At 48.7% G+C, this 22,503-nt stretch overlaps 1 protein-coding gene across 1 annotated transcript in view; it reads right to left on the bottom strand.

Annotated features, from left to right (window-relative positions):
- The window catches only part of LOC119383343 (LIM/homeobox protein Lhx9), a 39,988-nt gene extending 26,354 nt beyond the window's left edge, over positions 1 to 13,634 (bottom strand). The window contains exons 1-2 of the mRNA XM_037651421.2: positions 12,780 to 13,634; positions 9,759 to 10,065 (exon numbers count right to left, since the gene is read on the bottom strand). Of these exons, the coding sequence (XP_037507349.1) occupies positions 9,759 to 10,065; positions 12,780 to 13,002 (530 nt within the window). The 5' untranslated portion in view covers positions 13,003 to 13,634. The remainder of the gene's footprint in view (positions 1 to 9,758; positions 10,066 to 12,779) is intronic.
- Between the last annotated feature and the right edge of the window lie 8,869 nt (positions 13,635 to 22,503).

The following is a 22,503-nucleotide window of genomic DNA, read 5'->3' as shown; positions in this document are numbered from 1 at the left end:
TGTGGGCAACGGCTGCATCCTGCAAAGCACAAAAATATTGCAAATATTTAGTAACGTGACAGCGAGGGTGAAGACGCTCGCACTGTGCAAATACGTGCAAGGTGAACTAAAACACGTCTAAAACATGGCACGCAAATAATTTCACCCCTGGGCCATTTCATGCCAAACGTCCCAGCCGTTTTTGCGACCATCTCAAATGTTTTCGAAAAAAGTTGTGCTAATATCGTGCACTGAAAACAGCGAATTGCTAGAATATTTCGGAGAGAAAAAAATTTTTGGTCACGTGGGAGCGTTCCGAATTTCGCAGGATGTCGTCTGAGTGTGGTTTGTCAGAAAAATTATTCTGAGAGTATCTTTGCTTGCTTCAATACCAAATTTGGTTTACTTACTAAGCAAAGGTGTTTGTGTAAGGTGTTCAAAGCTCAATAATATTACTGCAATTTTTCTGCCACAAATGCGTCCAGAAAATTTGCCAAAATGTCCTTTGTTTGCATTTTTTCCTCTGTAATATTACGCTATGTATGAATATCTGAATAATGAATACTTACTCTACGAAAGGTATATTTTGCGTTAAAATTATTTTCAGAGTACTGCACTGCAGTCTTTAAATTTTGCGAGAAAAAATCGCAAACTTGAGAAAATCATCATTTTGGTCCACATTGAGACGCAATTTACATCACGTGGTGCTCCAATTAAAAGTCAACTTGATACCTCAATCGAAAGCAAATAAATAGTTCTTCTTATATGGCAAGTTTTATCATTACAATTTTTGTTTTAAGGAAGAAAATAATTTTTGAAATTGCCCATTGACGGCTATCTTCCCATTTGGATATGCGGCAGCTTCCTCTTTAAAGTGCTCCATAGACATCAATGGGGAATTTCAAAAATTATTTTCTTCCTTAAAACAAAACTTGTAATGATAAAACTTGCCATATAAGAAGAACTATTTATTTGCTTTCGATTGTGGTATCAAGTTGATTTTTAATTGGAGCACCACGTGATGTAAATTGCGTCTCAATGTGGACCAAAACGATGATTTTCTCAAGTTTGCGATTTTTCCTCGCAAAATTTAAAGACTGCAGTGCAGTGCTCTGAAAATAATTTTAACGCAAAATATACCTTTCGTAGAGTAAGTATTCATTATTCAGATATTCATACATAGCGCAATATTACATAGTAAAAAATGTAAAGAAAGGACATTTTGGCAAATTTTCTGGACGCATTTGTGGCAGAAAAATTGCAGTAATATTATTGAGCTTTGAACACCTTACACAAACACCTTTGCTTAATAAGTAAACCAAATTTGGTATTGAAGCAAGCAAAGATACTCTCAGAATAATTTTTCTGACAAACAACACTCAGACGACATCCTGCGAAATTCGGAAGGCTCCCACGTGACCAAAATTTTTTCTCTCAGAAATATTCTAGCAATTCGCTGTTTTCAATGCAAGAAATCAGCACATTTTTTTTTTTCGAGAACATTTGATATGGTCGCCGAAAGGACTAGGACGTCTGGCGTGGAATGACCACCCAGCGAAGCACAAAATATTGCAAATATTCTGCGACACGTCACAGAGGGGATGAGACGCACGTACATGGCAAATACGTGCAAGGTAAAAACACACGTCTAAATATGGCATGGGAATGATTTCACCGTGATGTCATACGTCATCAAAGACGCATTTCAAGCCACACAGCGCAACAAACACTTCAAGTGCGGCAGCCGCAGCCATCACGCCGAGGCGCCGCCAACCACCGTGCCCCAACGAGACGGCGAGTTTTTTGCGAGCGGCGTCCTACAGCTCGAGCAAGCCCGTCAGCCGCCGTAGCCGCCAGTGAAACTCGAGCAGACCAACGCGCGAACGCGAAGCCGACACCACGAACGCCGCCAGGCTGCTTGCGAGCGAGCGAAGGGGAAGCCGACGATAACGGCGTCCAATTTCCACCAAATTCCTCTAGCGAGCACCAGTACAGCGAGCGAAAGCGGGGTCGACGCCGCGAACGGCGGCGAAATGCTTCCGAGCGAGCGTCGAGGAAGCCGAAGGTCATGGCGACCAATTTCCGCAGAGTTCCAAAGCGCTGCTAAAGTCGTCTAGCTGGAGCACCCGCCAACCCATGCCGGTGCATTTCAAGCGCGCGGCATACAATCGAGCTCGTTGCTAACGCACAGCGTTTTGGACGAGTCGCAAAACAGCGGCGAGGCCTCTGCCTAATATTGCTAATATCACGAGCTCGCAGCTCATCACCACAGCGAATCATCCGTGAGCGAACATCTGGGCAGGCGACGACAATGGCGGCCAATATCCAGGCGGTCACAAAGCACAGGCGAGCTCACGCCCAAGCCGGCCTTCGCGGTACATTTCGTGCGCGCGATATACAACACGATCGAGTCCGTTACCGATAATCGCGATCAGTTTCGCGCACGCGATAGGTACGGCAGAATAAAGAGCGATCACTTACTTGTGAAAGAATCCAGCGCCGATTTGTGCCCCGAGTCAGATTGAAGTCATGGATCCGATAGGCCTACTGTCTTCTCGGCCGCCATTCCTAGCCGGTGGCGACGCAGTGCCGTGACTACGCCGGATATATGCAGCACGGCGTCGCGACGTATCGAGAGCAGCTCCAGACTTCGTGGGTGTGGCGAAACGTAAAAGCAACACGACACACTCATCTACGCATACGTGTGTATCAAAGGCACCGAGCCGTAGTTCCGAGATCGGCGAACTCCGAGCGCGACACAACGCGCAACACGCCAGCTCGAACACAAGTTGGAAGACTGACCCGAGCGAGGAGGACGGGTAGTTCCCTTGACAACCGTTTGCACACGGCCTGCATCTCCCGCGCCGTTCATCCCTTTGCAGACTAACTGATTTGCACACCGCACGCATCCCTCTCCGCTTGCTCCACGACGGTCTAACCGTTCATCGCGCGCGCCTATTGGGCTCCTTTACTCCTCGTTCGGGTAATTTTGCCTTAGAGTGTATATCATAGTTTGGTTTGTTTGTTCGATTAAAAATTTGTTTGCGGTTAGAAGCGAAGCTACATGCCCTTTTCCATTGTCTGTATACTATAAACCGTGGTATCAAGCATAAGCGGCAGGGAAACTCGTTATGTGTGCGATGGCTACTTAGCATGCCTGCAGCGTACGATGAATCGCCGTTGGTACCACCTCGCAATCTTTTTTTTCTGTTACTTGCCGTTTCCCAAAAGGAGGCGCGAGGAAGTGCGGCCCCAACGGACAACGAGGCGCCTTGCGTGTTCAAATCTCGAAGCGGCGTGATGCCACGCGAAGCGGCGAAAATCTGCGGCGTTCGGCCGGCACGCACGCTATGCCACGCACTATGCTCATCGCCACGCGCACTGACTCGCTCAGCATGCGAAGCCCACCCGGCCGCCCACCCTAACCACGCGAGAAACGGAAATGAAGACGTGCGAGAAGCGATTGCATTCTGCAGCGTTGCCCTTTTCTTTGCGCCATTCCAAGCGCCACTGAAGGCGCCCGTATTGTATAGTGGTGCGTGAATTATTGAGTCGCTTTTTCCGCACATTGGGGCATGCTGTAAGGATGGATGAGGAGAAAGATATGTAGAAAATAGGTAATGCATCGTGCGGCGGAACGGTTGTACTTTTAAGTCAACATTCACGCTTACTTATGCCTTATTTGTATGTAAAGCGGTTACGAGCAAACAGGTCAGAGCTGTCACGCTTCATGGGATGATTTAGGAGGAATGTAGAGGCGTAGTTTCAAGAATAAGGGGAGAAAAAAGAGGGAAATTGGAGGAGTACGTCCTCACCTGCTCTTGCGTAAACCGTAATTCGAACTGCCTAAATGTGAAACAACTGAAACAATACAGCAAAACAGCCTCGACATCCCCAACCACGGGCCCCTCCTTCCTTCATTCACTCCGTTATTCATCGGAACGAATCTTCAATTAGTTAAAATGTTATGCATTCCAACTATGGTTCTCATGAAGGCGGCGGTCTACGAAACGGCGCCGCGCCTTTGTGGTGTTGTTTTAAATAGCGTTACCGCACGTATCGTTTCTCGTGCCCTCGACGCACAAACTTCTGACGAGTATACGTTGCTTTTGGCAGGTACCGTTTTCCACGCACGTAAGCCGCTCTCAGTAGGCAACACACAAGACTCAAGTATGACACTCCTTTCTCAGTAAAACACGCACCAAAAAAAAGGAAACAAAGATAAAACAAATGCCTCCCTCTGCAAGGGAAGGAGGCATTATGAACTCGCACATTGTCCTTGGACTATCATAACGGATTTTGACAATACTATGTGTAGATTTGCAGACTCTGTGCTTTTAATACGTAGTAATGAAGTAATACGCGATGCGGTCCTCCCCTCGATTAGACACTGTTTTCTCTGCGCAGAATGAACTGCAGAGGTAGTTTACCTGCTTCCGCTTCGTTTCATTGAGAAGAACAACGCGTGCAAACTCGCGGTTATTTACGGTACTTACGCGTCCAACGACATTCCCGACGAAAGTGTGACACGTACCACAGCGTCCGTCTGTGGGCACGACGCGAAACACCGGCTAAACCTCGCGTGCTCGCGTCCTTTTCGAGCACGGCGCCGACAGCGTGCAGTAAACACGACGAAAGCCGGATGCTGCTGCGTTCCTCCTGTCGTTGCCGGTGGGCCGCCGCCACGCAGCCGCAAGGCGCGAGCGAAGCGTTCGCGCGGGCGTGCGTGGATGACGGCGGGAAGGAAGAAAGCGCGTTTATTGTGTGTGCGCGCTGCACAAGCGCGGCCGCCGCCTCGCTTTGATGGAGCAGCACGGAATGGCGCGTCCGCAAGTGTGAGCGCGCGCGCTGCAGACCCGTGTTTGTGTGGCCACACGCAAATGTCTTTCGGTCCGTTCGAGCGCCGGACGTTTTCACGGGGCTCAACCGAGCGTGCGCCCATATAAACTGCCGCTCCAAGCCGAGCGCTCGTGGCCTGTGCTCCCGGCCGCCCCCCCTTGTCAGTTCCGTGCAGCGCAGCCAACTAGCGAGTTCGTGTGGCGGGCGATATAACACGGGACTACAATAAGGAGCTCTTATCTGAGGGTTGTAGTAACGCGTCTTCTATGGTGTAGTAACATCCTGCACTTGACGCTTCTATGCAAGACTCGTAGGATATATTTCGCGCGCCAGGTGTGTTGACAGGATCGACTCATATTTCTTTTACCGATTTCGATCTACATAGACTTCTGAAGAAAGGAGAGTTCTTGCGAGATACTTCTCACGACTGCCACCGGAACAACCAAACGTTAGATTTCCGCATCCTCCCAGGCTCTTCGCCGTTTCACGCGCGTATAAAAGCAGCGGTGTTACTCTCGCATGCTATCATCGCGAAGCTGCGTTGCACGGAATTAGTATACGAAAACGGGCAGTTATGGCGAGACGGCGAGGGCTCGGGGCGTGCTTGCTATGCAGCGACACGTCGTGTCGCCGTCGACGCACCTCCGACCCTCCCCTCCTTTTCCACTATAGGCGTCGTCGACACGACCGCCGCTCAGAGCATTGTCGAGAGACATTTTGACGATGACGGCGCGGCAACGACGACGTTGTCCACGGCTGCGCAGATGACTTATTCGCCGGCGGCGGCCGTTATGGGCGATTTCTGGCGCGAACGGCGCGCTGCCGGCAGCCCCCCGCGCCCTGCATGCGTATGCGGGGCTCCCTTAGGTCCCCCCTTTCCGCGCGTTAAGCTTAGGGCGAGATGTGCCGCGGGCTATAAATATAGAAGAAAACGCGCTCAGAGCATAAAGCCTAGAATGACTGCACGGAACGCAAAGTATTTTACGCGATGCTCGGCACCGCTCGCAGAATACTGCCTTGTTTCATTCAAATTTTGTTAACGTGATGCGTCGCGCCACGGGCAAAGATCGTGGGGATGAAATAAAATACATCAATATAGAAATAAAGACAACTTAAACGAAAGGGATATGTTTGCGTTTCTAGCGCAGCCACCCCATCCTTGCCTGGGCGACCAAATGCAAATGAAACACGAGAGAAAGAGAGAGAGACAGTGGGATGTCAAATCCTTTCACGCGCGAGTCGCCATAAATGGCCCTCATGGCTGCTGGGCGCATACCGAATGAGGCGTTTCTCCGGGGCTGCACGGAAGCTCACAGCAAGCGTGGCTGCGCATGAGCTTTCCCACGAATCCGCAGAGGAATGTGGCCTTTCACCTATAGCTCGACTTCACTCTACGTCTCTAGATCGCATTTATGTCAGTCTGTATAGCAAGCAACGTAGGCGGGGATTCGGATACTTGAAAACTCCGAAGGACGTGACAGTTGCAAGTCAGGTACTATAGTGACGTTGCTGCTACAGGTTGGAAGTTCATTATGCCGGCCAAAGATAGCAGTGAGAGACAACCGGGAGCCCCTTCAGGACAAGCTACTGCAGAACCTTTCAACTGACTTGGCAGGAACAATAAAGCTCAAGTTCACTGTTAATGTGCCTATATAACTGGAGACACCCGGCACACAAGTGAGCCACTGGAAACGACAAGTACGCGGAATGCAAGACCCGAAGCAACCCTTCTACAGCAAATCATATATTCTGAGGTATACTTGTATGGCCAACCGAAATTCTCAGACGTCTAAGAGCTATTAGAGAGCTCTAGAAATGGAGTACACAAAGCCTCAAGTCCTGCTTGCGTTCTTTTGTACTCATTTCGCGTATTTTCGTATACCGTTGTTTTCGTATGGGTTGTTCTGTACGCCTATTGCGGCTGCATAGTAACCTGACTTTGGATATGCTCAAGGACACCGCCTAAAACTCTCCATTCCAGCTGAGTCTTAAGTTAGAAGAGGAGGACGATAACGTGGATTATAGCACGTTTCAGTGCAATTGGCTCGCGATGCTCGCGCTCAACTGAGTGCCGACGGCCAGAAATGGACGCGATGGGTCTGTTTGCCCGCCGAGCCGCAATAGCCAGTGGAACCTTGGAAGAACGGCCCCACCCGCAATGAGCCACACTTCTTTTTTTTTTTTTTCAATAAATGTTGTTTCTCTCTTCTGCGCAAACAACTTGCCCCTTTTCCACCCGTTCTATACTGGGAAGCTTCCTTGTGTTACGGTGAGAGTCGCCTCTAGATCCTGTCAAGCTCGCTTATGACGACAGCCAGCGTCACCGCTTTAGTGACAGCGCATACAGACGCAGGAATTTGCACCACGAGAGAGAGAGAGAAAAAAAAAGGAAGAATTGCAAAAGAAACGTTAAACCGGGCCCACCCAAGCCGTCGTCGCGCTCCCATCGAGTGTGCGCTCACGGGTACCGCCGGTTCGTGTACTCCAACACTTCAACGAACGCGCGGAAGTGTCGAGAGGACGCGAGGCTGGAGGGGAGTAACACGGACCGCCACCGCCGACTGGATGCGAGGGCAAAAACGCGCGCCCGCGCACGTTTACCAACGTCAGCCGCGCGCGCGCCCGACTGGGTGTGGGTTGAAACCAATGTCGCGGCGCTTTGGCACAGCTTGGCTTCTTCGCGCATGAACGCGCCTTTGGCGCAAATGCAGCCGCCGCCGCCGCATTCCTTCGACTTGCGCGAGCAGAACGCTGCAGTGGTCGTTTTGCCAGTGCACCCGGTCTCACGTTTCTTGCTATTCATCTTTTCCTTTTCGCCTTTCTTTTTTTTCCTCTTACCCTTTTCCTCGCAACACGGTTGTGCGCATACGCGAGTGTGGGCAAGCAATGGGGTATTCGAAATGCCTGCTGTACGCTATAGTATATATATATGGTGCAGTGACTTGGCTGGAAGTGGCGCGTGGTGTCGTGTCTTTCCCCCTGAATAGCTGCTGCAACAACACTTTCGGCGTATGCGACACGGCACAAAGCAACACAAAACGCGGCTTTCGTCGCCTCGAATAGGCAGAGTAGGAAAGAAGTGAACAACGCGGGGAGTCGGTTCACTAGGCGTAGTGGCCGCCTCCTCTTAGCAGCCGCGGTTCCCTCCACAATGCTTTGTTAAGTGTCGCGCTTGGCCCGTTTTTTTTTTTTTTCCTTTTTCTCTACGCGGTTTGCAAAGACTGTAAAGGCGCAGCAGCCCAGCGACGCGAGGCCAAGTTTTGCTTAGAACAGCAGCGTGACATTGCGGCGTCCACGCAAGCGCGAGCTGTTATAGCTGTATAGGAGGGGCTGTATGCGCTACAGGGAGGTGTGTGTGTGCTCTGACTTGGGTCGTCGTCGTCGACTTTACTTTCTCGGCGCGAAGACGGGGAGTCTGACGCGAGGAGCGAGAGAAAAAAAAACGTGGTCGAGCGTGGCGAACAAACTATCCGGAAAGTTTTCTGCCTTTCGAAGCGAGTTGGCGTGCTGCAGTCGGCGAGCAAGCACAGGAGCAACAGCCGTGAACACGCGGCAGTCGTTTTCCTACGTCTCACTTCTTTCTTGTTTTTTTCATCCGCCAGGTCCATGACTCAGGACTATTCGACGCACGCGCTTCTGCAAGCGAAATTCCTGCCCCCGGTCATGCACACCGTGCGAGGTATAGACGCGGGATAGTACGTAAATGCGACGTCTATAGCAATCGCTGCGTGCAGCGCTTTTTCTTTTTCTTTTTTCTACTGACGCCGCACTCTTTTAGCATGCCTCCTGCGCCTTTCAGGTCAGTTGTTCTGTGCTTCGGTAAACGCTAGTACAACACAGATTGCTATTATGAATCCCCGAGTTCTGCCTCGTGCACTTTAAGAAAAAAAAAAGAGTCGTCTGACTCTGTTTCGTGAGTCCAGACTTGAGGTATATATGACTCTCTTTAAAGAGACATATGAACTCTCTTTTGGGATCATTATGCACTCGTTGGAGAGCAGTGGCACCTAAAATGGAGTTAACGTGTCTCTTAAAAGAGAGTCATATACGTGGTAATCCAAGACTCACCGAAAATAGTACCACATACTCTTTTTTCTTTCTTTTTTTTTCTCACAGAGTGTAGCTCTCCTCACTAGAAAGAAAAAAAGTACAGTAATCGTTCTCGTTTCGCCTGTTATAATAGATGTCTTTTTGAATCATTCATACGAAGTTTTGTTAAGCTCAACGATGTCTCCACCTGTCTGTCAACGTTTATATCAGCCGCGAGAATATGAATGGAGTAGTGTAGCGCGGGCAAAGTGCTCCATGCGCTATGACGCCGGCCTCGCATTTTTCTGAACTATACAGAAGTTCACTACGGTTTAACTACGGTTTCAAGCACCCAATATAAGTTATCTGCATTGGGGCGAAGTGTAATCTTGTTTTCACGCTACTGATTTTTCCTGAAAACAAACGTAATGTCTTCTGACGTAACCAAAGTAACTTTGATACTAAGACGGCAGTATGTCGCACCCAAGAAAATGGCGCTTTTTCGAGCTGTACATTTCCTATGACTTACACCACATGAACGCTGCAAACAACCAACTCTTTAAGGGCGCCGCAATATCAGATAATTAAGGGCACATACGTTACAAATATTCGCTCCACCTTATATTACTGGTTACAGGGACACCATGTTCTTTATGAAGAAGCCGCTCACAATGGGGACTTATTAATACGGGATGCTAAGGTGATAAAGGGAAGTAAAGTCTGCATACTATGCCTCTTGAATAGGCTTATATTTCCCTGTTGAAAACCTGAATATATAACGTTCCTTCTTCGGAACTCTGCCCTTCAGGGGACACTTGAAAGCAACAGAATTGCTTCACTTATGCATCAACAAATGCAGACGGGGTATCCTACATTCCTGAAGCAAAATAGTCAAAGGAGCCGCGGCTTACCTGAGGTAGTCCCTCTTGCAGAGTATGAGGTTGGCCTTGGTGAAGAGCGTTGAGCCGACCTCTCCGAGGCGGCAGTCGCAACAGGCGCACTTGAGGCAGTCCTCGTGCCACAGCTGGTCCAGCGCCTTGAGCAGGAATCGCTCGCGTATGGGCTTCTGGCAGCCCGCGCACTCGGGACCAGAGTGGCTCAGGGCGGCTGGAGTCATCATGGGCACGGGACCGCTGCCGGGACCGGGTCCCAGCACGGGGCTCCGGTGTACCTCGGGGTTCCACCGGTGAACCTCGGCCTTGATGTCCATCATCGGGTCTGTAAAGTGGAAGGTGGCGAGACTGAGTTTAAGCACTCCGTCAGAGCCCGTTTTGGAAAACAATGTATAGGCTGCCGGTTACATTAATCCCGCAAAAGGGCGTCCGGTTGACTATCCTGTATTGACCATATTCTTCATTTTACTAACTTGTACTTCATTTTTTTTTAAGAAACAAAAGAAGAAAGGAAGTCGCGGTGAAACCGCGTTAAGCATTATAGTAAATATAAACTAAGCAGTTTCTTAAACGATTTCTCGCATTAGCGCACTTGCGTAACCCCACTTTCGAGACAAGTTGTCTGTATACCCCCGTGTACGCCACGAAAGGTTGTCATACGAGCACCTTGCAACAGGACACAATGTATACGCAGGGACGCTGTATATGGCACCCACGTGCGACAACTTCAGACGGCAGCTTTCACAAGGACGTCCCACGCGTTGTTTTAGAACCCTCGTTAAAAGCATAACCATCGTACCTTTTACGAATATGCTCTTCTACCGCCGCAAAAAAAAAAAAAAAGGTTGACTATCCCCGAGCTTCCGTCTGTTTCGACTGCGGGGTGAGACCGGCCAGCAGTTCGCCCGGACAGAAGGGGCCATTTGCATCTCTTCGCGCTGGCACATCGCGAAGAGGAAAGAGGAACACCGAGAGATGGACCAAGAAAAAGAACCAAGAGAGGCAGCGCGCCGTCTTAGGGCACGCGAAAAACAAAACGGAGGCAAAAGGCGTCGAAGAAGATCGGTGATCCCTCGTCTCGCTTCTCTGCCGCACTGAGAAGAACGCGTCCCGAATGACTCAAAGCAGCTGCCCACTGCCGTGGTCCCGCGTTATGGAGACCGCGAAAAAGCGACGGCTCTGGACCCCCGCGGTTAGTGCTCCCTTGCATCGAGGCCCCCGGGGGGAACCCGCTAATGAACCCCTGGACGGAGAGGCAACAGCTGCTTGCGGTAAGGGACATTCGAAACGCCACGAAAAGAAAGGGGAGTGGCCCTCTGTAGGCACATGTGAAACGAGGCGAGAGACGGTGCTCATTGCTTCGCGTTGAAGGAGGCACTGATGGTCACCAGCTACGCTTGTCTACCATCGCGTCGACATGTGGGCGACCTCGGCGGACACTGTGCAGAGAGAAGGGACGGAACTGCGAGAATCCGTTGTAGATTTTGTTTTTATCTTTGAGAAAAGCACTTTGTTGTAATAGGCAGTCTGCGATACATGCACATGAGAGCGTTGTATCCAGCCTTGTACAGCTTACATTCTGTCAGGCTCCCGAATGCAGGGTTAGAGGATCTTAGTGTTAATTTATGCTTACACAGCAGACATCTAACAACCTAACTAACATGTGGGGTTTTACGTCCCAAAACCACGATATGATTATGAGAGACGCCGTAGTGGAGGGCTCCGGAAATTTCGACCACCTGGGGTTCTTTAACGTGCACCTAAATCTAAGTACACGGGCCTCAAATATTTTCGCCCCCATCGAAAATGCAGCCGCCGCGGCCGGGATTCGATCGCGCGACCTTCGGATCAGCAGTCGAGCGCCATAACCACTAGCCCACCGTGGCGGGGCCATCTAACAACCTAGCTCAGCTTTTAAGTGCAACGACGTTGCGTCAAATAAGCTGAAAGATTCTGGCCCTAGGGCATGTGAAGAATAGAATAAAGGCTTTGTATTACGCTCGTACAAAGCATAACATGTTTCTCAACTCTTCATCGTTTCATCTTCATCTTGCAATGCGAGGGTGACATCTTTTCAATCTCCTTTTACTTTTTTCCAGTGGTATACCGTCCACTCTAAGCCCGCATTACCTATGCTTCTTAATCCAAACGCTGACACAACGGTTGAAAGGCCTATAGGGCAGACGGCGAGAATTACCGTTGTCTTCACCTTCCAATAAACACTTTTTTCTGCTCCTCCAATTCGTCCCGGGTGAAAAATTGTGCTCGCTTTGCGCCGCTTCGTTTCTTTAGATATAGTTACTGTCTATACATGAGAAATTATGATTTTGATATTGCGTCCAGGCATCTTTAGGTACATAGTTATACATCCTTCTGACATGCTATTCATTTTAGTTTAAACTACTGTCCCCGTACGCGTGCGCATGATGTTGGATGCATGCCAAGGTGAGGCGTAAGAGGAAAGAAATGGAAACAAGCAGTTGCAATCAGTTCCTAAAAGGCACTAGCAAAACGTTTAGCAGTTCGTTCAAAGGGGCCGGATTTAGCAACAAGTGGCCAAATATCGACGAGATATAAAGCAATCTCATGAGGAAACAAAGAAAGAGAGCGTGTTATTTAAAGGTCGTGCATCTGTGGTTCTACGACATTTAATACTTTTGCATTGCTCTATTCCTAACCTCAGCTCATGACTCAGACGGAGCAATGACCGACCCCGCTGCCTTTGCTAAGCTATCATATATACATTGGCGTGCCCAGAGGGAGGGTTTAAACTCCTCTCCCGCTGAAGATTTTCACTTTTGCATGTGTGTTCTACACGCACACATGAAAAAACACGCACAAACACACCTAAAGGTTCGTTGAATCCCCCCCCCCCTCCTCTCCCCTCGCCTCCCCACCCCGAAATAAGTTTCTCGCTACGCTGATGGCTGTAGGTATGCCACCTCCCGATTGTAGATGGTAGCGTTTATGGTATGCCTAAATAAGTCGTTTTCAGAGCACGCGGGTGGGCTACATCGAGCTTAGCTGTACGTAGCTCACCAAAGGACGAAAATGTCAGGGCCGGTGGCTCGTCAACGTAAGAGAACAGCGCAGCAGGCGACATATTCGGCGAGCAAAAGCTCAAGGCTGGAGGCTCCGTCGTGGCTTTCTCCGCGAGCCCGCCGGGCCAGGGTTGAGCTTCGTGGCGTGGCACGCCTTGTAGCTGCTGCGACCGACCCAGAATTTCCAGGCGGTTGCCACTCGTACTGCAGCGAAGAAACATGAGAACGGCGTTTGGGTCCCAGAGAAACAAGTGGAGGGGGGGGGGGGGTTGCAACAACGCAGCTGAAGACGTGGCGGGCGTGTCGTTCTCTTCAGCGGCACGAAAAACGGGCCGGGTCGCTCATTCTGTCCGCGTGTGGCTGGTTTTCCACAGCGCAGCAAGCCATGCGCTGGCTCCCTTCCCAGACACGGAACACGCACGAGGTCGCACCACACAGCACAACCGTGGCAGCCCCCGGTTCGTTTGACAGGACCCGCGAGTTTTTGACGTCTTTTCCTTCTCGTCTCACTTACAGCGGAGGGGAAACCACCGACTGCGTCACACGCGTACACACGCACACACACACACACACACACACTGAACTGCCTGGCGCACCACGGTGCCACCAGATCGAAAGCCTTCACCGCAGCAGCCCAGAGAACGGCGGCCTCCGTGGCTTCCTCTTCGTGCCTGTAGCCGTCTATCCCCCGTCGTTTTTAGCTCGCCGCTCGATACCGCGGCGTGGTGAGTGTCCTCCTGTCCATAGCTCGCAATGCGATGAAGAAGAAGGGTTGCCGCCGATGCGTAGCCACGCAGTGTGTGCGAGCGTTCCTTCTTCTGTGCTTTCCCTCGGCGGACAGTTGTTTTTCGAAGCTTGTATCTCTCTCTTCTTAGGTCGGCGACTCGTCTCAGCGTATTGTTTTTATGGGGAGCTGCACCGCGCCACAGCTGCCGAGGAGCGTATAGGGCGCGGAGAAGAAGAAAAAAAATATAAAGAGGCGCCCCGTCGGCGCGCAGCCGCTGCCTGTTATTGTGCTGATCGGCTTAGAATTTCCGCGGCCACAGCATCTGTCGCTTTGTCTTAACAAAAGCGACGCACGCGTCGGTGCGTTGAAGAACGGCGCGATCTTGACATGCGCGCTTGAAGAGGGGGGCGGGGTTGTTGAAGCGGTCGAAATGCAGAAGTCACGGAGACTCTGAGGACGCGGTATTTAACAGGTGGTCAAGAGAGACACGCAGACGTTGAGCGCGCCGTATAGGTACGAGACAAAAACGTCGTCGCATTAATGAGGGTGAAGTAAATGACAGCAGACGCAAAGCAAACGGTCAAGCATCCGTCGTCTTGTCGAGCGTTGCTGCGTCCAACGTTCTATTTACACGTTTCACTTCTACGGAGCAACTACGTGAACTCTGCTCGGAATAGCGAGAGGCAAATTTCTGTACTCGTTTCCCTCGTATCCTTACATTGAATGTATTTGTACAACCACGGGCGAAGATTAGTAGCTTCCGGTGAAATATGAAAGTTCTGGATTTCCTTTTTGACACGCAGATCTTGCTCAATGGTTCGTAGAAAAAAGCAGTTGCGGTGCTCTACGTGCAAGAGCCACGATACGATCATGAGGTATGCCCTGGTACACACTCTCCCGGTTCACAATCGAACCCGCAACCTCGCTTCGTAGCGCGACGCCTTAGGCGCTAAACTACCGTATTTTCTCGTATATAACACGCGCCAAAAAGCGGGAAAATATGCTTAAAAAGTGGGATTGCGGATTATATGCAGGGGCGTGTTATATGCGAGAAAATAGTGTATATACCACGGCGGGCAGCAAAGTGAAAGTGATGCTGTTATTTGGTACCTCAGGGTATTGCCCCCGGCCATGCCGTTAGTTTATATAGATTGACATTTATTTCCCAATCAATAACGGTTTTCGTGCGTCAGGCACGACCTGCGTCAACGGCAAGAAAATGAAGCAGGAGCATAAATTAAAGAGTCGCACCGAATACCGTTGACCTTCTTGAAGCGTCGCTCACAAAAACGCCTCCGGTGAGAGGCAGTCTAGGAACTCTACCGCAAAAAGAAATAAAGTAAAGAAGAAACGAAAGATAAGGGAAAGAAAAAAAATAAGACATAGGTAAACAAAAAAAAAAAAGAAACGTTTAGCGCAGCACGGGGTGAAACAGGAGATTGGCTCGAAACAAAACGGGGAGCGGCGAAAAGCGTGGGTGGCAGCTCGGCGACCGAGTTCACAGCACAGTTGCACACAGGCAGCCTGCCACCCGCGCGCTCCTCAGGCGCTTTTAGTGGGACATGGGCCCGAAATGCGTTCACTGGCGATGAGTGAGAACGGCGGCCGAGTTCTACACGGCAGACGAGAGGCGTTCAGGCGTTGTTGCGACGAAAGTACAGTGCTGTAGACGAGAGCAAAGCAAAGCAGGCCACCAACCGCTGCCAGCTGCCGCGGGTCGTTAGTGGCCCGCAGACTCGGTGACGGCGCCAACAATGCTGCGGCTGATATTCTCTGTTAAGCGTATATGCGCATACACCTCCGACCTCCGTAGAACGCCCGTGTGGGTCCTACTTTTTCCTAAACTCTGTTTCTTTCTCAACTGTAATTCGCGAATACCCCACAAAAGCCTCAGCACAAGACGGCGTTCGGATATATGCGTTAAGTGTCAACTTATCCAAATTTCGTCGCTTCCACCTATTTACAGAGACCACCTATTTACCCTCTGCCGTCGTCGTCGTAGTAGTAGTAGTAGTAGTAGTAGTCGCAGCAGCAGCAGCAGCAGTAGCAGCAGCAGTATAATAATATCTGGGGTTTAACGTCCCAAAACCAAGATATGATTATGAGAGACGCCGTAGTGGAGGGCTCCGGAAATTTCGACCACCTGGGGTTCTTTAACGTGCACCTAAATCTAAGTACACAGGCCTCAAACATTTTCGCCTCCATCGAAAATGCAGCCGCCGCGGCCGGGATTCGATCCCGCGACCTTCGGGTCAGCAGTCGAGCGCCATAACCACTAGACCACCGTGGCGGGGCCAGCAGCAGTATAGTAGTAGTAGTAGTAGTAGTTGTAGTAGTAGTAGTAGTAGTACTAGTAGTAGTAGTAGAAGTAGTAGTAGTAGTAGTAGCTGTAGCAGTAGTAGCTGTAGCAGTTGTGGTTGTAGTAGTAGTCACAGCAGCAGCAGTAGTAGTAGTAGTAGTAGTAGTAGTAGTAGTAGTAGTAGTAGTAGTAGTAGTAGTAGTATTTGTTCTTGTTGTAGGCGTCACGCATGTCACGTGACAGAGGGGGAGTGAATAAAAAATTAGTGAAACGAAATTATGATAATGACAATGATGACGACGACGAAGATCACGATAATGACGATAGCCAGTCACATACACTCGCGCGCTTACACCATCGCTTTCCGGCAGGTTTCACGGCGTGCACCTGGCTCACTTTGTTTTTTTTCTCCTGTTCTGAGCGCTCGTAAAATATACAGGTGCGATCAACAGGTTTAATCTAACCGCCCTAGCCTGTCTTTTGCAGTAGGGTTCTGGCAGACAATAGGGATGCGTGACGTCACCGGAAAAAAGTGTAGTCGCACTGCAGATGGCTCATCAGTTGTATGTGTACCTGTCTCTTGGACTTCGTATTCCGAAACAAGCCAACCATCGTGTTACACAAGGCAGTGGACTGATGAATTTGTATGACTATAGAGTATGGCTTTGCGGGCACCAGGAGGCTCTTATATAGTTTGGTATTTTTATGTGTGGAGTCAGATTCCTTTTCCGGTGAAGAGTAAGCTTGATACATCCATCAAGAAGAACGTCAGGGTTAGCACTGAGCAGAGTATATGTATGCGCCGAAATATGAAGCCAATACATCGTGACATAAACGACATTCCGACATGCTCACTACGTAAATACACATAATTCGGGAAAGTAACATCCGCCATTCTATCGTCATAGCTACGAAAAGCGAAGGGTCCGCTATATATATTTTTTTGCATTCATCGATTTTAATCGGTGCTTGTTACAACTGGGCTGATTTTCAGGAATATACTGCAGAGAAGCTACACAATAGAGGCACTGATAGTATGAGAAATGCAGTATGGCGTGTAGAAGTATATATAGTACATATTTATACGTGTGTGTGTTTGAGTGCGTGCGCGTGCATGCGTGTGCCGGCCGTGCGTGTGCGTGCGTGCGTGCGACCGCGCCTGCCGCTAACCAGCGGAAACGGGTCGTGATGAAGCTCGCAGGAACAAAAAAAAAAGAAGGAAAAACCGACAGCAAACATACAGCTTGCCTCATTCAAAAACAATGTGAAGCTGCTTCCCGCTAAGCTATTCGATCCAATAAGCAATTGTTTCTTTGCAATTCTCGTGACACCTGTGAAATATCATCGTTTAAGGCCTTTTCTTTCCCCGGTTTCGCCGCTATTTATACATAGCACCATAGCCTCCATGACAAACGACGCCACATATATACTGTGCCGATTCTTTCTTTAAAGATTTTGCTTTTTACGCGGCATTCTTAGCTTGAACTCTGGGGACGCTGGAACATTGTTTTCGGGGAAGGTAGCGGAGGATGGGGAAGGAGGACAAGAGCCACGCGATATGTAATGTTTTCCACATTGTTTTCGCCGTTACGCGGTGTTTTCGGTTGGAAGCGTGTAATTTGAACAATACGATGGCAGAAAGACGAAGAGGGTCGCATTCTTATGCTCGTCGCAGAATAGAAACTTAACGCGATATTTAAAGCTGTCCTTTTGTGCATTTATACGAAGTGTAACACCGCTTCCTATATCAGGCGTTCCAGCATGCCAAACATTTCTTTTTCTTTTGGTGAACAAGCGAAATTGAATATGACGAAGAACAGAGGCTTAGAATGACAGAAATATTGGTTATGCAATATAATAATATCTGGGGTTTAACGTCTCAAAACCAAGATATGATTATGAGAGACGCCGTAGTGGAGGGCTCCGGAAATTTTGACCACCTGGGGTTCTTTAACGTGCACCTAAATCTAAGCACACGGGCCTCAAACATTTTCGCCTCCATCGAAAATGCAGCCGCCGCGGCTGGGATTCGATCCCGCGACCTTCGGGTCAGCAGTCGAGCGCCATAACCACTAGACCACCGTGGCGGGGCATATTGGTTATGCAGATTCACCGCAGCAAAATGTTAAGCCCATCAATTCGCGCTCTTTCTTTTGTGCGCGTGTCTGCATGCCAGACTTTTTTTTTTTTTTTACGACGAACAACACGAGTATGTTATGTAAAAAAAATGCGTAGGAAGGGAAAACAAAAGAGGCGTACGCTATTCTTCCACTCCAGTGTTAACATAGACATTGTAAAGCGAACGGAGCGTCACGGGTAAACAGCAACGTAAAGGTTAACTACATCGGACATTGCAGAAAGGTCTGTCGATTGTGCAAGAATGTCAGGGCATTTGCAAAATATATATCCTGTTAAGGATACACTTTTGGCTCTCTCTACAGAGGCAATATGAAATGCAGGGAGCGTAACCAGGTTGCACGTGATTTTCTACCCTGAACGTGGGGAGGAGAGAGGGGGAAAAGGCTAAGGAAAGCAAGAAGGAAAGAGTGAACAACTGATACGCGCACATACCCCAAAGGCCACAAGCTCCAAACTGTTTCAGAGTCCTGTTCGTCTGGGATTGTCTTAGATAACGTAGACTAGAAATGATGTTGATACAGGCTTGCAAGGACTCCATGGAACAGCTTCAAAGCGCCAAAAACAAGGACAGATGAAAAAGAGTGCATCCAACGCTTGTTGGGTCCACTCTTTTTCGTCTGTGCTCGTTTTTGACGCTTTGAAGATGTTCCATGATACCTTACAAACTCGCCCAAGCTTCCGTGCTTCTTGCAAGCACTGAATCCGAGGCATCCAGGAGTAGCAGTGCCGTTCGAGTTGATGAGTTTGCCATTCCGTTGAGGAGTGTGCGCATCGTGCTCACCGATGACCTCAACACAGCACGGACAAGTGTAGGTATTTGTCGGCGAGATCATCAGTGGAAGATGTATAGCATTTAGAGGCAAACCTTGTGCCAGCTCTCAGTGACTGCGCAATGGTGGCGATGATCGACGGCCACGCAACATCCCACGCCGCTTTCATAACCTTTGCGTTTGTTTTTTCTCTGATCTCCGAATACAACGTGCTGGCTGGTGGAGGTGGCGGCAGGACTGGTAGCTGTCGGCTAAGTCCGGCGACCCACGGCAGCATACGAAATCGTGGTGGTGATTAACCACTTTAATCGTGCCCTTATTCACCAAAACATCATAGGCGACCGACTCTACATTGGTTCTGGAAACTAAAAAAAGCACAGTTTCAACCCCCCCCCCCCCCCCCATTTGATGGCGGCACGCTCTGCAGCGCATGCTGTCTTTCGATTCCACAGCGTGTAACGCACGCTGGGTGCGATAAGGTCTTCTTGCACTTCCACCTTTTTACAGGCCACCACGGCGACGACGACGCCGACAAATTATAAGGCGTCCATTGTCTTGGAGCGTGTCTGTATAGTTGCTATGGCGATAATAATAGCGTCCTTCTCTCTCACTACGACAACGTATGAGACAACCTATGAGACATTTGTACACTGCATGCCACACTGAAGGATCGTGACTATATCTGAGAGATAAAAAAAATTGAGAGAGAAGAGAAGGATGAAGCAAACTGTAAGCGATAGCAACAGATGTTCGTATATCGCTGACGCATGTGTGACGTTGACTGAAGGGCATCCTATTGATGTAATTGCACAGCGTGTAGTCGGCACATTTTTCCAGTGAAGCGCGTTATCCTATAGCACACTATACTGACGAAAATTCTCTCAAAAGGTTAAACAAGACTGAAATCCTATACACGAGGTTTATTAAGTCCTTCATTATTCTTTTTTTCTTTTGTGTCAGTAGCCTGGGGATAACTGAGATCCTGCCTTTAACGCATATTTATAACGCCTGCGTCTGCATATAGAACGTCATGCTTTCGAAAATGTGAAAAGTTAAGCTCCGACTAAAATATATCTCCTGAACGTTCCTCAGACTTTGCAGTCTTCGTACATATCCCCAAATTCAAGGCTTAAATGTTACTTCATGCCGCGCCTGCTGGAATATGCATGTTTGTTTTTCTGTTTAGGTGTCAACGCTCTATCAGTGTTTGGAATTGGAGATCTCCCCCCGTATATAATCCGTGCGCAAATGAACTTAAACTGTATGTCCTATATAGCTAAGTAAATTGAACTTATACTTAAAACTCGCCGTCGCTTCAAATGCTTCAGTGATCGAGGCGAGCAACGTCATGGTCATCATTAGTATTACACATTTGTGTATTGGATGCGCAGTATATATGAGAAAATGGTAAAAAAAAAGATATGCTTGCCTGTTTCTTTGACCCGGCTTAAAACAGTGCTGCAATCATATATATATATATATATATATATATATATATATATATATATATATATATATATATATATATATATATATATATATATATATATATATATATATATATATATATATAACGTGTGATTTCTCATTATTTATTGTTATTTTACGAGTCTCAAAGCGAACGTTCCTCCAATTTATTTCATTCACTTTCCACTTTAATTTGTGTGCATGTTCGCCTGTCGTTTGGCTGTACCCGTATACAGGGGCAGACACTGCGACAACAAAAAGCGGATGATGTGAAAAAAAAGCACAACTAAAAGTGCAACAACAACAAAACAGCGTAATCTTCCGCCTCACCAGTTTCTTTCGTAATTAATGACGGCCGTCGCTGCAACGCAAGTTTTTGCAGCCTAGCGCCCCTCCCCCTTTCCCCTTCACTCTTTGGCGTGCGTTCTCGTTTCACGCGCGCTTTCGCGTCGCGCGCGTCCCTAGCGATTCTAATTAGGATAGCCCCCCTATATATACTCGGAATTAAACGACGTCCGGATGAAGCGCCGGTGCGAGCCACTTTAATAAACGATCGCTGCAGCGCGCGTCGCAACCTCGAAAATCCGCTTTAACCATAAAAGAAATAGAACGCCACCCCCCCCCCCCTCCGCACCCCTCACGAAAGCACCACCCACACGCGGCTTATGGTGAAACAAAAGAAGAAAGCAATATGCGCCGCTTCGTGCGAGCGAGAAACGCCAGGTTAATTTATAAGCACGATACTGCACTGCACGCGCACGCACATTTAGTCCGGGACGACGACATAGCATGGGCGAATGGATGGAGAAGGCTGTTAGCACTGTATACAGCTAATCAGGAAAAACAGGAAATAACGAAAGCCCCATTTCTTATTAACAAAGTGGAGTAAAGGACGCGATTCACCGGTTATTACTACGGCAGAATCGACGCTGTCAAGCCGTGAAAAGCTCTTCTATACCCAAGTCGATCTGACAGACTTCGTGAAGAAATAATGCGTTCCAAGTCGATAACAAGCAAACGCAACATCGTTACTACGATTGCACGCAACCGCGCAGAAATGGTAACTCAGCCGGGTGCTGCTGCAGTGGCGTGTCGGAAAAATTGGATGAGGCAGCCGTGATATACGCTAACCAGCATTGCGTGAGGTCTGCAAACGATTTCGGTTGGGTTTTGTTTCTGTATAATTTCAAGCTCGCCGCTGGAACTATACGAGAGAAAGCGTACAAAGGGCAATCGCGTAAGTGTATTGTGACACACATGCCGATAAAATGCGGCGAAGTAAACGATGAAAATGAACACCCTTTACGCCGAGACATTTCGTGCGTTTTACTCAGTCTTTAGAATCCCGTTCCTTCATTCTTGAGAAGCCCTTTAGCGACAGTGAAGAGTTCGCGAAGATGTGTGTCTTGGTGTAGCAGCCGATTCGACGGCATTGTATACAAACCATGTATATGCTAACTTTCTCTTTACACATGATTGATGGTCATCTGCGCCCGACGACGGCAAGAAAGGGCAGCCAGTGTGTGTGTGTGTGTCACAGGTCGGCAAACTCACTCATGAGTCGACTCACTAAGACTCACTCAGACTCAGACTCACTGCTCGATCTGAGTGAGTGCGGGTGAGTAATATTTCGGTGAGTGTGAGTCCAAGTGAGTCTGGTTGTGAAAAATTTCAGTGAGTGTGAGTTCGAGTGAGTCCGGTTGAGGAAATCTTCGGTGAGTCCGAGTTCAAGTGAGCCCTAAGCGCAAAATATATTTCTTGAGTTAGTCTGAGTGAGCTCCTCACCTTATTGCCGACCCATTGCTCTATTTAAACAACTTCAGCATTAATATCAGCCTTATGTCGGCTCACCTTTATACTACCGTCGACTCAGGCATACCTCAAAGCACTAGTGTTCATATGCCAGCTCAATATTTATTGACCTGGCTTGAGTTACGGAGGAGGAAACTCTTGGACAGGTAGTTTTTGATAAAAATATCTCGTGTTAGTCATCTCTCTCAATAAAATTGCCCTTACTGGATTGCTACCCCTGATAACTCATATTTGAAAGTATGAGATCGAAAGGCACCAAGCAGAGCACCATTTATGCGAGATATTGGCGTTAACACCATGGTTGAAAAAGCTAATTGTGCGCTAACGGACTCATGAGTCGACTCACTCAGACTCACTCAGACTCAGATAGAGCCTTGAGTCTGCAGGTTTGAGTGAGTCCGAATGAGTAATATTTTGGTGAGTTCGGCAGTCCGTGTGAGTTCGGCTCACAAAACGTTTAGTGAGTCTGAGTCCATGTGAGTCCGGTTAAGGAAAATTTTGCTGAGTC

This window comes from Rhipicephalus sanguineus, chromosome 2 (genome assembly GCF_013339695.2).
Source record: "Rhipicephalus sanguineus isolate Rsan-2018 chromosome 2, BIME_Rsan_1.4, whole genome shotgun sequence".
Taxonomy (NCBI): Eukaryota; Metazoa; Arthropoda; class Arachnida; order Ixodida; family Ixodidae; genus Rhipicephalus; species Rhipicephalus sanguineus.
This window is presented reverse-complemented; position numbering and strand designations above follow the sequence as displayed.